The sequence below is a fragment of the Atheta coriaria genome, unplaced genomic scaffold (genome assembly GCF_025399875.1).
Source record: "Atheta coriaria isolate IRGN ID8LTWV9N9 unplaced genomic scaffold, Caltech_Dcor_3.1 hic_scaffold_6_pilon, whole genome shotgun sequence".
NCBI lineage: Eukaryota > Metazoa > Arthropoda > Insecta > Coleoptera > Staphylinidae > Dalotia > Dalotia coriaria.
In genome coordinates, this window is record NW_027045448.1 from 1,565,796 (window position 1) to 1,583,982 (window position 18,187).

At 39.2% G+C, this 18,187-nt stretch overlaps 4 protein-coding genes across 7 annotated transcripts in view; 3 read left to right on the top strand and 1 right to left on the bottom strand.

The window, feature by feature from the left end:
• Positions 1-9: 9 nt before the first annotated feature.
• Positions 10-3,060, top strand: l(3)72Dn (UTP4 small subunit processome component l(3)72Dn). The gene is made up of 6 exons (XM_065306255.1): positions 10-750; positions 826-2,159; positions 2,214-2,431; positions 2,491-2,667; positions 2,730-2,822; positions 2,887-3,060. The coding sequence occupies exons 1-6, from the start codon at positions 647-649 to the stop codon at positions 3,004-3,006; spliced, it is 2,046 nt and encodes a 681-aa protein (XP_065162327.1). The 5' UTR covers positions 10-646; the 3' UTR covers positions 3,007-3,060.
• On the bottom strand, positions 2,170-5,741 carry LOC135794824 (uncharacterized). Of its 3 annotated transcripts, XM_065306259.1 has the most exons (5): positions 5,604-5,741; positions 3,846-3,940; positions 3,719-3,788; positions 3,516-3,657; positions 2,170-3,459 (listed from the first exon to the last, which is right to left on the bottom strand). In XM_065306259.1, exons 2-5 carry the CDS (start codon positions 3,899-3,901, stop codon positions 3,335-3,337), a joined length of 393 nt encoding a protein of 130 aa, XP_065162331.1. In that variant the 5' UTR covers positions 3,902-3,940; positions 5,604-5,741; the 3' UTR covers positions 2,170-3,334. The 3 variants fall into 3 exon arrangements, with proteins under 3 accessions (XP_065162331.1, XP_065162332.1, XP_065162330.1); XM_065306260.1 differs by lacking the exon at positions 5,604-5,741 and having other exon boundaries at positions 2,170-3,450; positions 3,846-4,253; XM_065306258.1 differs by lacking the exon at positions 5,604-5,741 and having other exon boundaries at positions 3,846-4,253.
• On the top strand, positions 4,362-5,461 carry sqh (Myosin regulatory light chain sqh). Its single transcript, XM_065306257.1, has 2 exons — positions 4,362-4,517; positions 4,653-5,461. The coding sequence occupies exon 2, from the start codon at positions 4,654-4,656 to the stop codon at positions 5,176-5,178; it is 525 nt and encodes a 174-aa protein (XP_065162329.1). The 5' UTR covers positions 4,362-4,517; position 4,653; the 3' UTR covers positions 5,179-5,461.
• Positions 5,742-6,146: 405 nt separating the features above from the next.
• The window catches only part of LOC135793208 (protein bric-a-brac 1-like), a 203,217-nt gene continuing 191,176 nt past the window's right edge, over positions 6,147-18,187 (top strand). For both annotated transcript variants that reach the window (XM_065304067.1, XM_065304068.1), the window contains exons 1-2: positions 6,147-6,354; positions 6,950-7,001. The gene's annotated coding sequence lies outside the window, so the exon portion shown is untranslated. The remainder of the gene's footprint in view (positions 6,355-6,949; positions 7,002-18,187) is intronic.

Here is an 18,187-nt window from a genome sequence, read left to right on the forward strand (position 1 = left end):
TGGCCGCGCGCTGCTGCGAGGAGCTTGGAACGCATAGACGGTGTGGAGTAGACGCGTTCGAACGCGGTCGCGACCCGGTGTGAGTGCGCGTGCTTGTGGAAGTGTGTGAGTGCGTCTGGCGCGACTGGCAATCGCGCCGCACTCCACACTTGTAGGCAGCGCACCCGGAGCAAACCATCGGTGAAAAAAACACCTACAACGCCAAGATGACACCGTCGAGTTTGGTCCGAGGTCGAGTGGAAGGCTTTAATCGCAACGGCGACCACAGAGCAAAGCCTACCTCTGCAACTGGCAAAACTGGTGATTCTGTAGGAATCTTCGTTTTTTAGCACAAATAATTAATATCGTAAATATTCACTACATAGATCTAATTTAACTAAATTATATCACAATATAAGTTATGTTTACTTACAAATTACTCTAATTTATTTTAAATACTAGTGCTATCTATGTGTAAATTTTCCTTCTAAGTTTGTAAAGTTTTTGAAAAATTCGAGTATTGCACCATCTATCGGTTCAATTTAAACACCTCGGTTTGTTGGTTATTTTAGTCCGGCCATGTGGTTCAAGACTTTCAAATAAAATAACAAATATTAAACCGATTTATTAAATATTAAACAGTGACGATTAAATCATTGAAATAAAAATGTCTAATTGCAAGATTCATAATGTGCGCTTCTACAAACCCAAAGCCAAGGCAATTTATTGTATGTCGTTTAATAAGAAAACACAGAAACTAGCTCTTTCCAGGTATGTTTACTATGCAATAAATAAAATTGAACAATATCATTATAGCAATTTACAATTTTGTGTGTTTTTTTTTAGGTCAGATGCATCTATAGAAATATGGAATCTAAAAGACAGTCCTGTAATGGAAAAATATTTACCATCATCCATAAAGAACTTCAGCATTGAAGGTTTGGCATGGTCTGGTCATAGATTATTCACAGTTGGTCTGCATGCACTATTATGTGAATATGATTTGAAACAGTTGAGTATCAAAAGCCAAACAAGTGTCACTGGTCAGACAGCCTTTTGTTTAGATGTAAATAGGCAAGAAACCAGAATAGCAGTTGGTACTGAGCAAGGGTACTTAAATATATTTTCAATTGTTGAAGATGAGTTGGTTTTTGAGAAATTCTTGGATAAGCAGGAAGGTCGCATTTTGTGCCTGAAATATGATCATACTGGCGAATTTATTGCATCTGGTAGCATGGACACAATTAGAGTGTGGAATGTTAAAACTGGTCATGCAATCCATAAGATGACAACTGGTCGATCAGCAGCAAATAAAGCTACAATTGTTTGGTGCATTGCTGTAACAAAAAATATGACAATAATCACTGGTGATTCCAGAGGCAAGTTATCATTTTGGGATGGTACTGTTGGTGCACAAACTGAAAGCTATCAATCCCACAAAGCTGATGTTCTGACATTATGCTTAACAGATGATGATAATGAGGTACACTGCGCCGGCATTGATGCAAACATTATTACCTATAGGAATATTGCGGTAAGAGGTGATTTGCATAAGTGGGTAAAGAGTGTGCAGAGAAAGGTCCATGATCATGATGTACGCGCGTTGGTCATGAACAAGAAATATTTGTATTCTGGTGGTGTAGATGGATATCTGGCATGCAGTTATTACCCACCTAAAACTTTATTAAAGTATCCACCAGTATCATCACATCCAAATAATTGTGCTGAAATTGCAAGCAAAGCTAGATATATTCTACTAAAATATCCAAAGTCTGTGGAATTATGGTCAATGGGTGAGGAGGCTGAGCAAGAAAAGAAAGTGAAGTTCGGCGCGATGCTGCCCATCAAGAAGAAACCAGTAAAATTGCTGGTTTTGCAACGACAAGTCAAAACCGATATTGGTGTTAAGCGAGAAGGAATCCTTTCTAGCACTATTAATTCCACTGGAAAATACATTGCGTTTAGCACAATGAGTGCACTTAGGCTGTTCCGGTTTGACTATATGAATAACAAACCAACTTTGACGCAGTGCGAGTTGCCCTTTGACAATCCATGTGTTAATATGATGTTTTCACCAGAGGGCAATCAATTAATTGTTGCACCCCAGGAAGGAGGCTTGGAAGTATTAAATATTCTTAACAATCAAGCGACGAGGGCACAAACTATACCTACAGATAAATGCAAGTGGAATTCTTTGAGTTGTCAGCAGTTTTTATTTTTTACATATTTTTCAGATATTCACGACACAATTACATTCTTAAGGTTTTCACCATGCGGCCAATATTTAATTGCCACTGATCCTGAATCAAACATTGCTGTTTGGAAAAGAACAAGCTCAAATTACAAACCTTGGGAATTCTATTTCAAACTGCCAAGACATTCGTGTAGTCCAACAGCAATTAGTGTGCAAGCTAATTCAATGAATTTATTGATTGCATATGCCGATCATAAAGTGAGTGAAAACGTTATTAATGCATTTGCATGACGAATACTAAATTATTTTTATTTTAGATATCAGAGTTTAACTTGGCGTCTTGTAAACTTGCCGAATTTTCGGCCGAAGTACAGGACAAAAATAATAAATTATTTACGAAAAACTTTGCAATTCGTAACATTCTACATTGCCCACCAAATGATACAGTTCTGTTACATGATGATAGTAATATTCAAATAATTAACAGAAAGAAAGTGGGTGTTATTCCGAAGCATTACTTTGGTTAATATCTGTGATTAATGTTATTTTATTCTAGAAAGCTGCGCCAAATACCCCAAAACGTGCGAAAGTGGTCAACGTGGATAAAGAAGACCCGATATTATCTATAAATGCTATTAAAAAGTATAAGGTAACCTTCTACTATTTCGAAATTTGCTTTAATTTTAATGTTTCCTTGTGACTTTACTTTTTAGCATCTTCTTCATTTAGGTGTATTGTCTGATAATGAATTGGTGGCGGTTGAGGTGAGTCCTTTGTCATTCCTGGAGCAATTACCACCTGGCTTCAAGCAGAATACATTCGGAACAAAATAGTACAAAAATTCTTGAATATCGCCAATAATAAACTACTATACTGTTATTATTTAATCACTATGTTTGTTTTATCGTTCTATCTTTATAATATTTTCTACTTAAGCCCATTTCTCTTCCGAATTTCAGTGTAGTTTTGATGAATATAGCGGCCGGCCAACAAATTTTCTTTGTTATCCATTTATGTCGTGACGGGGCTTATTGCGAAGTACGTTTTGATCGAGTATTGGATCAAAATGTTCCCACAAATATTCAAATATTCATGAACCGCATCAGCGTTTGACGAAATTTAAGACCATTTTTACAATTGTTTAAATTCTTAGCAAAGACATTAGCCAAGAAAGATTACGTTAACAGGTTCATAAAGGGGCACCATCGTTAATTTAGGAGACTTGTACAGAGGTCCATAAAGTTCCAAGTTGTGATTCCCTGGTTGATGCCTCCAACCTACCTCACCTTTACAAATAAGCATTGGACATAATGATCCCAATGTATAGTATTTATTTGATTACCTGCTGTTGTTTTTGGACAATCCTTTCTTGTAGTAAGTTTCCAGTTAATAAAATCAGATTTATTTTCAGTTTTTGTATCACGTATAAGATTCCTATATTCATTTTCGCTTATACCTTCATTCAGGGCAACTTCCAAACACATCTAAAATAATGATGAGATAAGAATAATCTGACAAAAAGTGTGGGAAAATGCAAAATCACACCTTGTTTAAATCATAATAGTTCCATTGTCCCCTGTCCTCTAGCTTCTTATACATACTCACAACTTCCTTGCTAAGAACATAAAACAAATATGAATACAATAATAAAAACCAAAATGTTATAACTTACATGACTCCATCTTTTTGAACATAATTTTGGAATTTTCTATTAAGTTTCTCGGCCATTTTGAAACACTTGTTTAATCAATAACATCACTAACAATACTATAAAAACGATACACATGTGTACAATGCAAACGTGTATAAATTTTTAATTAATATTAGTTTTGTTTACTATAATAATGCAATACAAAAATCGAGATTTGGTTACGCGGTTGTTGTGCTAGTAAAACCAGTACAAAAAGCACCCATATATGGTATTGCTTTGCTCGTCAAGTTTACTTTCATTGCTGTACAAAAGTTTTGCGTGTTGATTCGCCTCGACCTCGTTTGCGTTTGGTAATCGTGCCGGCAAGATATCAGAGCAACTGTTAAACATTTTCGTTAATTACCTTATTGTTCACCAATACTCGATAATACAACATAATATAAACTCATTGTACCATCGCCAAACACTCATTTTAACAGTTTTTTCTGCGTAGTCTGTTGTCATTTGTTGGAATTCGTATTTACCGCTTTTAAACGCCATTAAGTAGTGGGGACGTTTTTTAGGTGTGGTGGTGATAACTCCTTTGGTGATTCACACTAACACGAATTCGTCTCTGACTGACGTCGCAGGATATCAGTTGACTAAGAAGCGAAGTTTTATTGTACAGCTTAGTGCACATCAATAACTAAAGAAGTAAGTTGTGTTTTTATCCAATTACAATTACTTTACGCCCAGTTCCAAATTCTAACCTCTCGACTGTATTTTGGGCGTCAAAAATTTTCATTCCCTTTGTTGTTTGCTTTATCTAACACAAATTTCATTTTTTAGAATGTCTTCCCGCAAAACAGGACCTCGTCGTGGCACTGCCAAGAAACGCGCACAACGTGCTACATCGAATGTATTTGCTATGTTTGATCAGGCACAGATTGCTGAATTCAAGGAGGCCTTCAACATGATTGACCAAAACCATGATGGTTTTGTAGACAAGGAAGATCTGCATGACATGCTGGCCTCACTGGGCAAGAACCCTACTGATGATTATTTGGATGGCATGATGAATGAAGCACCAGGTCCTATCAACTTTACTATGTTCCTGACATTGTTTGGTGAACGTTTACAAGGCACTGATCCGGAAGATGTCATCAAGAATGCCTTTGGTTGCTTTGATGAGGAAAACATGGGCGTAATGAATGAAGAACGTTTGCGCGAACTTTTGACGACAATGGGAGATCGTTTCACTGACGACGAAGTCGATGAAATGTATCGTGAGGCTCCGATTAAAAATGGATTATTTGATTATGTTGAATTCACTCGCATTCTTAAGCATGGAGCTACTGATAAGGATGAACAGTAACTCTTTAGGGTGATAACGTTATGTTCATGAAGGAAGCTAATTCTATTAAATTATTCATTTATACTTTATACATTCAATAAACAGGGGTAATATTTTCAATACCTTAGAAAGGAAATGCATTTTGAAAGTTAGTAGAATGTAGTTTTTATATAAATTTACAACAAGAAATTTATTATGTACTTAGAAAACACTAATTGGGGGTTTATATATCATTTTGTAATATGCCATAGAATCTTTTTGAGGAAAATTTATATTATGAGTGAAATAAATAGATAATCAATTACCTCTTTTTGAATCTGTTATAATCAATTTTAATAAACCTTGTGATTTGTGTGCTGCTATTAATTAAAATACACATATGAAAAACTAAAACCAACAGCACATCATTGAAAAACAATGTAAAGTAAAATATAATCACCACATACCACAGATAGAAGTTTAATGTTTGCAATTCCAATATGATAAAACCAAATCCGAACATTTGTCCACTTGTTTACCAAACGTCCATAATTACAAGACAACATAAAGAAGTTACTTTAATTTACGCATAAACTTGACATAAAGTAGTTACTGTCTTGCAATATTCACTTTTGCTCGTGTTGCCAACGTATATAACTTCGTGTAATATCGGATATATTCGTAGAATAAAATTCAAACCAACCAACCTAAGCGCAACGTCGTGTTTACAAACATTCACACTCGTCTATTACACAGAGTTTGAAACTTTTCAAAACTCTTCAACTCCTCGAAGTGCGTCGTTCTGCAATATCCCTTTCTGAACGATTTCATCAAAGTAATAAACGAAAAATCATGTAGTGGTTGTGGCTGCGTGGGCCGGCGCTCGGCGGCTGAGCAGTTTGCCATCCGGCGACGACGCACGGATGCGCCGCTGCGCCGACGGCGTTCAACAAGTGTGGCGAGCGAGCGCCGCGACGAGAGCGCCGCAAGTTGCGACGTTGTCCGCGCCACGACGCGCCGTCCACCTGTTTGCAGGCACACGCCGACTCGACCGACCCAGCGACGAGACGACGGAGACGTTCGTGCAGCAAACACGCGCAGCATTCCTGTACGAGTCTCGGGACGACGTCGCATTTTAAGTTTTTCGCTCGCGTGCAACTTATCATCGGACGTGTCGATTGTTTTTTCAGTTTGTGCCTTATTTCGCGTTCACACGAGGTGAGCACATTTTCTTTGCGTTGTTTTTTTTTTCTCCAGCGTCGCGCTTGTCATAATCGACGCCTGCCGTTTGTGTTTTCGCAACGGCGGGGACTCGACGGCGACATTGTTTTGAGTTAAGGTCATAGGACGCCAGGCGTCGGCCAGGCGTAATCGTCTGGAAAACATGTCGAACGAGTCTCGGCGAGCGGAGTATAATCGCCAGCGATTTGCTACGAAAAATCGCAACTCTGCGATGAAATCACGGCGCTATCGCTATTATTTACATTGTTTTTACATTTGTTTTGTGAGGTTAGGTATACTTTCAGCTCTCGCGGACCAACTGGAAAATGCAAATCTTATAACAATACTAACAAACTATTTTACTTTAATAATAATAATAAAATGTATATTATTTCCAACAATGATTTAACTTGATTTATCAAGTATCTTATTTATAAGTCATTAACAAAGTTCTTATTAGATCCCATTAATATTACTAAAAGTTTGAATTAAAATTTCAGCTTATTTATTTATTTTTTGTATTATTGAATTTGTGTTTTTGTTTTGTTTACTTATATTTTATTTTAAATTAATTCATTTATTTTTATTTTAGTGTTTAAACCATTTCCAGTGATTATTCAAATAATTCAATTCTTACATTTCTGGTGAGTTATTTTAAAACATATTATTTAAAAGTTGTTTTTTTTTATTATGTGTTTTGAAATGTGTTGAAATTTGAATTCCGCGCTCTTGGTCGGTTAAGCAGGTTTGCGCAGTGTCGTTGTAGTGTTCAACCACAGGTGGCAGCTTAGTCTACGCTAGCTTAGTATTCGGGCTATGCACCTAGATGCTGCTACCAATGCTTTCATTTCTTATTTTTCGTATATCAGCGAGTCGTAAGAAAATTAAGTTTGTATAAACTGTCGGAAATTTTATATATTTCAAAAATTTTTAAACCGAACAAATCATTTTGGATTCATTTTATTTGGTTTCTATTTTATTAGATTTGCAAATGTTACGCTATATTTAAAACACTTTATTTTATTGTATAATCAAGATGTGTATTTATTTTTCAACGCGTTTTATGGATACAATTTAAATTTTGTTATGTTGAAAAACAAAAATATTGTCCCCACCGCATATTTCATAAGGTTTGCCATATGAAAAATGTTAATAAAATCCATCATCGCATTGATTCTTAAAATCCTCGGCTAAGCGCCGTCCGACGACCAACGCGTACGAATATAAATTAGGGTGGCTAAAATAAATAAAGGGGAGTCGGTCCTAGATCAATAATTTACAACTGTGTTGTCGAGTTTTACGTCCTTTTATACCGCGATGTCGATGACGCGTGTATGCGTACTTTCCGTACACTTGCGCGATTGCTGCATTCGTCGGTGGTGTGATGGTGGTGGTGGTGCGCGCACAAAATTACTGGTCCGCATTTTTACAATCGCTCAATCTCCAGAGATTTCCACTCGGAAAATAAATGTTCGATGACGTCATATTGCTTTATGCCCACGGCCCCCGATGGCGTCGCGGGGGAAAAAATCATACACGCGCACCGCATGCACACATCCATATTCAGAACGTCCAGACAATACTTATGTGCATGGCGTGCATAGACAAAGACAATACTTACATATTTGTGCATCGGCACCCGCGCGAAATCTATAGAAACGGCTTGAACTCTGCGCGTGTTTGTGAGCACAGAGCACACACTTTTTTAATAAACGGGGTTTCGAACGTCGAACACTGGGAACGGTCCGAATAGTGTTTGTTGCCGTTCGGTCGCGCGTGCATTTTTTCGCGTCCGCCGATGTTTTCAATATTTTTCCGTTCGGGCGCGTGAGACGTACAGGCCGGACGCAATCGGAATATTGGGGTGGGTGAGGGTCGAATGAAAAATGTGCAAAAACGAAAAGTTTAGTTTTTTGTGTGTGTATATTTTGCCCCACGATGCTCAGCTATTCGCGGAGTCCAACCAGACGGATGACTTTTTTTCAATTTTTTTGTTTGGCCTCGAAAACAAAGGAAATGTTTATTGTATTCGTAGTGGTGCGCTCAGGCGCATATAGAGATATGTGGAGCGGGACAAAATTTGATTTTTTAATAAAAATCTCCTCTTTTGGTTTCCGCCTGCGCTTATTGAAGCTTATTGAAAACGTCGAACTTTTATATCATGTCACGATGACTGCCAATTTCTGTCTGCGGTGAATGTACATTAGGAATTGTCGCGTAGTGTTTGTGGGTTTGAAAAAAAGTAGCAAAGGGCCATTTGTCGAAGGATCGTCCCGTCGTTCAACTGGAGCATACAAAAGAAAAGGTTTTTCCTAACGCAGGGAGGTTTTTATCGCACATACCGAGGGAAAGACCACCAGTTGAATGCGGCTTGACCGACCGGCGAACCAACGAAAAGCGGTGTACGAACTGCGCTCATATTCCGGTTGCATTTCGCCGCTACGATAACGAACGACGGTGGTGGTGGCGGTCCGGATCCCGAGTCCGACACGCCAAAAATACCAACCCTTTGCTTGCCGTTTACGTTCGTAGCCTTTACGGCTTTATGTACGGCGTGCCGAGAGTGTGCCGCCGACGGAAATCCAATGACAATTACGAGCCGTCACGGGGACGAGAGCGTTCGCCGCCGCAGTCTCGTCCCTCCGCAAACCTTCGAAAATCGCCTGAAAAGCGCCCGAACTGTGGAAAGTGCGAATACACTCCGGGCGCTTCTCACACTCACGCCGCTTTCACATGCACGATCCTACAAGTTGAAAGGAAGCGCGCATAAAGTGTTCGCGCCGGAATGTTTTCCGGCAGGGAACTGAAATACCCTCTTTAACCTCTGATCTCTCAACCTCGAATCGACCTATTGTTTGGCTTTTTTGCGGGTTGACAATCGGATGAACACGTTTAACCAATGATTCACTTGCGACGTGATTTTCTTTCCTTTATACAAGTACGTCAATAAGTACCTACTTCTTTTTGGTTCTGCTGTTTACAAAAAAAGATCTTAGATCTTTAAATTGAGAATAAAAATGTTTGTGGACAGTTTAAACGTTGTTAAATGCTAGATAATAAATGGGCATTTTGGATGAATTGAATTTTATTTGCGCCAATTCTAGCTACTCACGTATGGAAAATTGAAAGAAAGCGATAAATGGGAAAAGTCCGCAAAAATCCATATTTGATCAACGGAATAGTTAATAGCGTCGAATGCATCTAATCAATTATTGAAATGACTCGCTCGTACTTTTGCACGCGGGATGCCTGACGACGAGTGCGGGGTGCGCGAATGCATCGTGTACACAGGGCGCATGGCGGCAATAGTGGCGGCGGCGGCGGCGGCTCGACAACGCGTCCGTATATGCGCGCCGGAAAGCAATTACAATTTCGTTAACGGCTTCAAATGTAGATCTATTGGGAGTAATATTATTCTATGCCGACGCCGCTGCCGCCGCCATCGCCATCGCGCTCCTCATGCCCCATCCACCCGCCGCGGTGCTCGCCCTGCAGCTGCTCCGGAGCCGCAGCGACGCGCTTGTTTGCTATTTCCAGGCGCTCTCACAACAGGAGCAGCCGACAACCATTTCGTCGGAATACATAAAGTCCGCACCGCCCGCATGCATTACGAATACGCTTCGTTTTTACATTCATACGTTATTGCATCGCCATTTGTGTGCTGCTGCAAGTGTCGAAGAAGAACACAGCACCGGCCAGAAGAACACCTTACACGCACACGTCCAGCCGTAGATTTTAAGGGTCGAGGCGATGGCGGGTTGGCCGGAAGCGGAAATATAATTTACATAAATGTGTATATTTGTGTTTGTGCCCCACCGGTGCACATTTATATCTTCATCTTCGTATCGATGCCGGGCAGTTGTAAAACGGCCTACGAGCGCGTAAGAAATGTACGCGAAATGTGTAAGAAATGTAGAAATATACAATTCGAAGTTTAGTATATGAAGGAGGAGCACATCATAACTTTTACGACTGGAAGCGATGTCTATCGCACTTACTTCGAGTTAATGTCCATGACATTATGCATGCATCTTCTCGCCTAACCGGGCCGAACGAACAAAACAAGACTAAAAAAGTAAAACGCAATCTACTTTGCAATGCTGCGATATCTCGAATTTGTTTGATATGCTGTAGGTATTACTTAAACGCGCGTCTTCACTGTTTGTTTTATTTCTCAAAATTGCCAAGTTTCAACCATAGTTTAGTTTTTCCTCGGGGATGTAAGATACTTAAGGTATTTAATATTCTTTGCAACGAAAAAAGTAGCAATTTTATGTTTTGCCTCAAATTTTCATTAGTTGTAAAAGCTAAATATTAATAAAATACAGGATTTCGTGTAAATTGATTCAACAAATTTTAATTAAATTAGCTTAACATGCATTACTCTCGTACAATATTTATATTAATTAATTGAAAGGTTTCAATTTAATTAATATGTTATTAATTTGGACGTAAATCAGAATAATATCAACGAAATTAAAACGGTATGAGCATTAAACAATTACATTATTATTAAAATTATTAGATGGGTTTCTGCTTTACTAATATTTGTTTTCATAATAATTTTAATATAAACCAATACGCGTTTTAAAAATATTTTTCGCAAAAAAAATTAAATATTATACAAAATCTAAAACTTGGCTCTGGAGATGGTGGAGTCCGGCGTAGCTCAGGAATTAAATTAAACTTGGCCTTGTTCCGTCTGCATCCCCTAAGTTTGGCACGCTCTTCGTGTTCTCATCCCAACGCCTTGCCGCATCTCGCCGGTGTTTCCTCTCGCATATCCATTATTCTAAAGTCTGGAACGAACGCCGGGCTCGCGTTGGCGCTAACTGCATGAAGATTAATATTTATATATTTAATTCTATTAAATTTTACACGAAACTCACATTTTCACCCTTGCGCTCGTGCGGGTGCTGTGCGCGCTCTGCTCTGCTCGGACGAACGTCCTCCTGAAAGGGTGGACTAAGCCGCTCGCCATTCATTACGGTCGTCGGCGAAATTCAGGAGTAGTTGCAGCATTTAGCATTTATTCAAATTAAGAATTTAATAATAGAAAAAACTAACACCTACATGAGCACCACGTTTATGATTATATGCGCATGGAAACTATGTGCTTGGAGCACAATTGAGACGTGTGTTTGCGTCTACTGAGTGGCAAGAGAGTGGCAAGGATATGCAGACAGGAGTTGTACGCGAGGATGCGCGTTATTCATGCACTCTTGTGCATCACTTATGAGATTAAAATATACTCCTACTACGTTTAAATGGGCAGGTTTAATGAATGCATGCGTTCTTCATTCTGGTGATGTTCACATTCGTTCCGAGTAGGTGCGAGCTGGTTGGTGGAGGCTTGAGCATAAACAATGAACTTGGCGCGGAATAATAGACAACTTTGCAGACGAGTGACTTGTTAGTTATACATTTAATGTTATTTATTCGACTGGCTACAGTTGCAGACGATTACATTACAAATACAAATAATTTAATTTATATTTGAGAATAATATGCAATTGAAAAAATTGTAAGTTTTGGTCGAATAAAACCTGGAAAATGCAGAAATTATGAATTTATGAATTCAAGTTTTATAGTTGTGCGATTTGAGCAAATGTAATTACGAGTAGATGCGACAATTAATAATTACGTACAATTCCAGCAAACATAAAAATAGAATATTCGAATTAATATTATCCTGTTAAATTATTGTTTCAAACACTTGTCGAGTGTAAATCTCGACCTTTTTTCTGTACATTTTGATGAATATGATGCTTTATCGAAGAGAAATGATAAAAGGGACAAACCCTTTGGTGACTAATGGAGTAATGCTTAGCCGTCCGTTACAAATTACCTCCGCCTACCTGAGTGCGTGGATATATCGATACGTCTATCTGCTCTGCATCCGTATCTCTTTTATCTCTCGCATCTCGCGCGTTTGCTTATAACTCAGTGCGATGAACAAGGTACATACATCTCAGTCAAGGATTCTACATGCCCAGTGTTCGCTGAATTCGGCGCCGATCGGGAATTATTAATTGGTTTCGCGTCTTTTGTGAATCGCACAATGAGGCAAAGTGGAACACAATAAAGCGCAATAAAATCATCGCCAATTAAAACAATTTATTATTCTTTTATTGTGTCGCCTTCGTTAACGATCGACGTTTTTCTGCATTGCATTTAGCGCGTGTTTCGTTCATTCAGCGTGCGAAATGTGTAAAACCTACGCAATTAGTGATTTATTTTATTTTGTTATCATATTTTTGCAATATCCATTGAAGCGAACAGAAGCATTTCATCACTATTTCAAACGAATTGGAATTTATTTTATAAATAGATGCTTGAGAATATTCTATAGAAAAATCTTAATTTTTTTACGATAAACTTGTTTGCAAAAAGGAACCACAATGCTTCGATAGATAGATACCCATTCTTTTGTCGCCTCAATTTTCTTTAAACATTGAAGGTGGATTTGTAATGTCATTTCACATATTCATGCAATTTGCATGCCAAATTGCTATTTGTATTATAAAGTGAATACGAAATCATATCGGGCGCGCATATTTCAATCGGAAAATGGCATTGTCAACTCGCAATCGCATCACGGCCAGTGCGGCGGTTAGTAAATAATGACAGCGCCAACAAATTCGTTCCTCTATCTTGTAATTTTAGCATATTTGCCCCCTCATTAATAATCAATAAGTAAATTAGTAAAATAGCACTCTCCGCACACACCGCGCGCGCGCGCTCATTGCGAAATGCCGTTGCTGCCGCCACTAATAACTTACCGAACTTACGGCGACCAAAGGGCCACCCAGGCTTCGGGGGTGGACAATAACGATGTACGTATTTCGAATCGAAATTGATTGTGCGGATGCGATGTGTGCGCTATACGCACACTCGCACATCCCGCCGGCGCGAGATTTACAATAATGGTGTGGAATGCTTTCGCGCGCCCGATCGATGATAAATCATTTCAATAAACCATATTATGGCGTATAATTTGCGCAATATTCGATACAATACAATAAATAACAAACAGGCATGCGCGCGCGAATGTGCCGCATACCGTCGCATTGGTTATAGAAATGAACGACGAGATGGAAGCGAGATAGCGGCCGGAAAGTGTAATATATGCACAGCTTGCGTGCGGGACTTGCTCTTCTGCAGGACTATTTAGATGTCGCACTGTGCAAGCAAGCAGTGACCATCGATCTAAACTCGTGTGTGCGTTTTGCAATTGATGATCGAAACCCATTGCAAATTTACACCAGCATGACGCTCATAAATTCTCTAAATTAATAAAGACAATTGTTCTCTGCAGGAATTGCAAGTTGTGATTACGTGTTATTACAGGAGAACCATTAATATTATGCAAGGCAGTATTTTTCCAGGTACTTTTTGGGCGCGAAATTCAAAATTTCCTGAATTTGGACATTGATAACTGCCTTGTAGACGTGATATGACTGAAAGAAATGTTCGGTCATCGCGAAAACACGATGCACCTAGTATACAACGAATGCGCAACTGGTAATTCTCCAACAAGATAATTACGATAATTATGCAATTATGTATACGTTTGCTCCAGCGCATCATTTGCAATGCAATTCGTCGTGGTGCGCAGCGCAAGCGCTCTCCTTGCGTTTCTAATTTATGTGCAAATATGTCTTTGTCTCGATGCGCCCGTGTACGTTTGCTAAAATTAAAATGCGCATGAAGTCATTTGGTTGTAGCTGTGTGCCGAAGATGTGTGTATTGTGTCTTCGTTCGTTGCGAAGAATTCAATATCGGAGGTTTCAGCCTTGCGGATAATGCGAATTCAATCAATGCATCAATGCATGTTTCGATTGGTGGTCGTCGCCGCAAATCTTCTATTATTGACAAACAGACGCGAATGCGAAATGCAAATGGGAATAATTGGCGAGGTATTTAAATATTTGATTGTGGCTAGATTGAAGAAAATAAGGCGGTCAACTCTTGGCGCGGTAAATCTGCGCGAGTTCTCATCATTTGTCATGCACTCGCCGATCGTCGTCGTGGCTGTGCCTCATGCAAACATTCGCGATTTTAATTCAAATATGCATGAGACATTCGCAGCAATGCACTCAATTCAATAAAATCGCTCCCTTCGCCTCGGTTTGGAACCGAACGATGTTAAAAAATATAAAACAAAAATAATTTCGTTATTGTTGACATTGCGTTGGTTTGCATAATGGGTTTCGGTGCGTCCGAGGTGGTCAATGCGCAATCGTACTTAATTGCATCGTAAAAACAATCGCTGATTCAGCGAACGCGACCGCATGCATATCTAAATAATATACTCCAACGAGCCCTCGAGTGCGCGTTGTCGAGCCGCGTACGCATTCGGCGGCCATGCATGTGATTGAAATGCATTTTCGCGAACACATTCGTATCAATTTGCAATGTAATTATTTTTACTTGCAAATTTGAGATTCCGGCTGTACGCGAGCGCGTTCGTGCGAAATGCCTAATGGCACCGCCAAGGCGCGTATTAAATATGGTCGCACCCAGCATCCCCCTTTGTTTTCGAAGCATTCAAACATCGTAAATTGATTCCATGAAAAAGCTATTTAGTATGGCGTTTTGTTTATATTACCTCTTTTGGAATGCGTAGGCCCTGCCGGTCCTTTATAATATGCATTTATCTTCAATTAAAATACTTCAGGGTCGGCTACAAATAATGTGGCACTAATTCGTCGTATAGGTATTTATTGACAGGTAGGAAATATGAAAAAAAACTTTATATTTAATGTGAAATTTTAAGTTGAGTTAATGTAAATTTTTATTCGCTTTGGCCGTATGTGCAATATCTGTGAATGTGAATGTGTTTGTGTAATTTAGTTTGATTTCGATTGCACTTATGGTCGTATTCAGCACCCACCCTTCAAATGTGCATACATTTCGTTATCGCATCATTAACATCCAACAGCGAAACGTCGGAATCGTGTGCCATCATTTGATTTGCGTCTCATTTCTTCCGCATTTGCACCTCGAGTATACCCGCATGCAATTTGCATTCGAATGCCAAACGTATAAATATTCGATAAACTTATTAATTCTTTTACTATTTACTATTTACATTTAGCATATTTTTTCTTTTAACACAGTTATATTTTTAAATTTCAAGGTTTGCTTACTATTGATGATGACTTATATAACTAAAATTGTTATTTTGATAGCGGAAAATAAATTGTAATTCCATTAAACTGATTTTGTGTAAAAAGTTTACTTGGTTGCATATTTATCAGTTCGCAAATGTACCGACTGCACATTACTTAACCGCGAGCGGAATGTTCAGTAATGTACGCGATCGCATAGCATCTCGTATGACATAGCCACTCATAAATGCTCATAGCATAATGTATTAGGAGTCAGAAGTAAGAAAGGGCACACCACACACAGTCATGCGCCGGCTGGGCGCGCGCCACGCCGCATGGTGGGTGGCCCCTTAGATTGATATTCGTTTCGATTCAGAAACGATTGATGATTGACGCTCGCCGCATAACAACTTCGCTTTTGTGCGTTTGCTTTCGTTGCTTTCGGCGCTCTCGGTGCATCGTCACTCATTGCTCACTGCATACGCGCGCGCGGCAATGTTCGACAAGGGGATTTTCATGCGAAGGCAAGTGCAGTCTATTTGCCCGACATAACCGTCGTATTGGTGCTGATCGGCAGATGTAAGCAGGTTTAGGTTCAAGTTCGATGCGAAGTGAAGCAACGTGAAGGGTTCTTACTGGTGCTTCGAAAAGGGCGGTTTGTTAAGTGTCGCAGGAGCAACCAAAGCTTTGAGTGTTGCGGCTTTTGGGGACCTCATTGAGTTTAACCGCCACTTGTCAAATTGGCACTTCTAAAGATGTCGCTGGTTTATCTATAAAGGATATTTTTATCGGTCCGTGTAACATTTGCAACTTACGAGTACATCCGTTGAATATCAACGAGGGGAAAGAGATTCATCTTATTAATTTATTAAATTTATTAATTTATTAAGGGATAAAAGCGATTAATTGTGCGCGTTCGCGTGCGCCGCCTCGTAGGCCGGATGATAATTTGATTTAATTTCATTTTCCTCCACATCCTAATTAGTCGGAGTTGCGAAAATGTCGGCATCGCACCGCTTGCTTATTTATGCATGTGTGTACTGTGTGCGCCGACCATCGAGTCGCCTCGCCGTCGGCTACAGTTTACCCATATTTTATATAATTAATTAGCACACCCTTTTCCCTTTCATATTAATATGTTAAATATAATTTGTAAATAAAATTAATTACTGTTAAAACTGGTAAAGTCGCGCGCGAAACGACGAAATCAAATAGACGACGAAAGGGCTGCGTATGCGCGTCCTTTCTCTAATTACTTCAACTCGCACGACTGAATTTATAAATTTATTTTATTGCGTTTGTGCTTTGCACGTTTGTTTTCTTTCATCCGGGGAGGAAATAAATTAAATAAAATTTGATTATGTCGTTTTAAATACGCAATATAAACTGTGTTTTTAAATTTTATTACTTTCACATTTTGCATGGGTATTAATTAATTTTGGTTGGGAGTTTGCATCGCAAACAATACTTGCATCGCGACGCCAGTTGAAAGCAACATACCACCGCGTCATAAAAACGTCTATTCTTCCAAATCGAATGAAACGCAACGAAACAATCGTACGATGGCGAAAAAAAAACGTTACATTGTGATATTGTTGACAATATATTATTCTTCCAAGTTGCGAGTGCGCGCTCAGTGCGCGCCGCTCTGGACTCGCCTTCCTCCTGGCGAGAGAGAAAAGGATACGTTTTTGCCGTCCCACGATCGCGTCGTCCAATCGTTCGATTTTTATACATACATAGAAATATGAAACGTTCGCGAAGCTACAAAATAAAAATACGGAAAAATGTGCGATCGTCATATAGAAGTGTGTGAGTGGCGGATGGAAATTCTAACGTGTGTGAGTCGGAATAATAAAAAACAATTGGAATATTTAGCAAACGAACAAGCGAGTGTACGGTGGGCAGTAGCGGCGACGGGCGCATGTACGCACGGTCACATACGTGCCAGTGAGTAGCGCAGAAACGTCGTCGTGTTCCCGCTCAAACGTACGCGAAACGAAAACGTAAAAAATTATTGAAATATTCACGTTCTCGTGAGCACGTGAATTAAATTTCAATCGTATACATTATTTTCCGTTCACGAAAGTGATGTATATTTTTCACAAATATTACTTGCCATTGTTTTATTAGTCGCCGTGCGCTGACTGCCTTTGGCCTGCCTTCGGTTTTGGCATTCCCGGTCTGCCATTTGCATTGTACGAAATGAATCGTACACGCCGTGTATGTCGTAGATGTTTATATTTTCTGTCTCTCGCTTCTGTGCGAATCGTACGAACGGATTCGATGTCCACGTTTCTGTGTTACTCGTATATTGTGTAGTTTTTTCGAGAAGACTTCGGTCATGATTATGGCTTGACCGACGACCGAATGTCGACTCGGATAGGAAATTTATTTGTACGTTGCTTTCGCGTAATGATCACGACGGTGCTTACTTACCTTTCGGCTCCCATGTCTTATGAATTATTTACCGAATCGCCATCTTAAATCGTAAATACATTGATAGGACATAATGAAAATGTCAATCGATGACATCCTCCCCAATATTAGGAATGATACGAAATATGAACAACACATTTAACGCATTTTTTTTAATAAAATTGTTTGTAAAACTATAATTTTACACACTGAATATACAAAATATGTAGTACTACACAACTTGTGAGGCATTTTTATTTTCAACAAAATCACAGCGAACACACAATATAATTAGTTAA

What these genes read in the sequence shown, in the direction of transcription:
- LOC135794824 (XM_065306259.1), bottom strand. Translation starts at nt 3,901, where the DNA reads ATGGCCGAGAAACTTAATAGAAAATTCCAAAATTATGTTCAAAAAGAT. An exon ending in GTTCAAAAAGATGGAGTCAT is followed by an intron (nt 3,789 to 3,845) that starts GTAAGTTATAAC and finishes TTATGTTCTTAG; the next exon opens with CAAGGAAGTTGTGAGTATGT. An exon ending in TTGTCCAAAAACAACAGCAG is followed by an intron (nt 3,460 to 3,515) that starts GTAATCAAATAA and finishes TTATTTGTAAAG; the next exon opens with GTGAGGTAGGTTGGAGGCAT.
- sqh (XM_065306257.1), top strand. Translation starts at nt 4,654, where the DNA reads ATGTCTTCCCGCAAAACAGGACCTCGTCGTGGCACTGCCAAGAAACGC.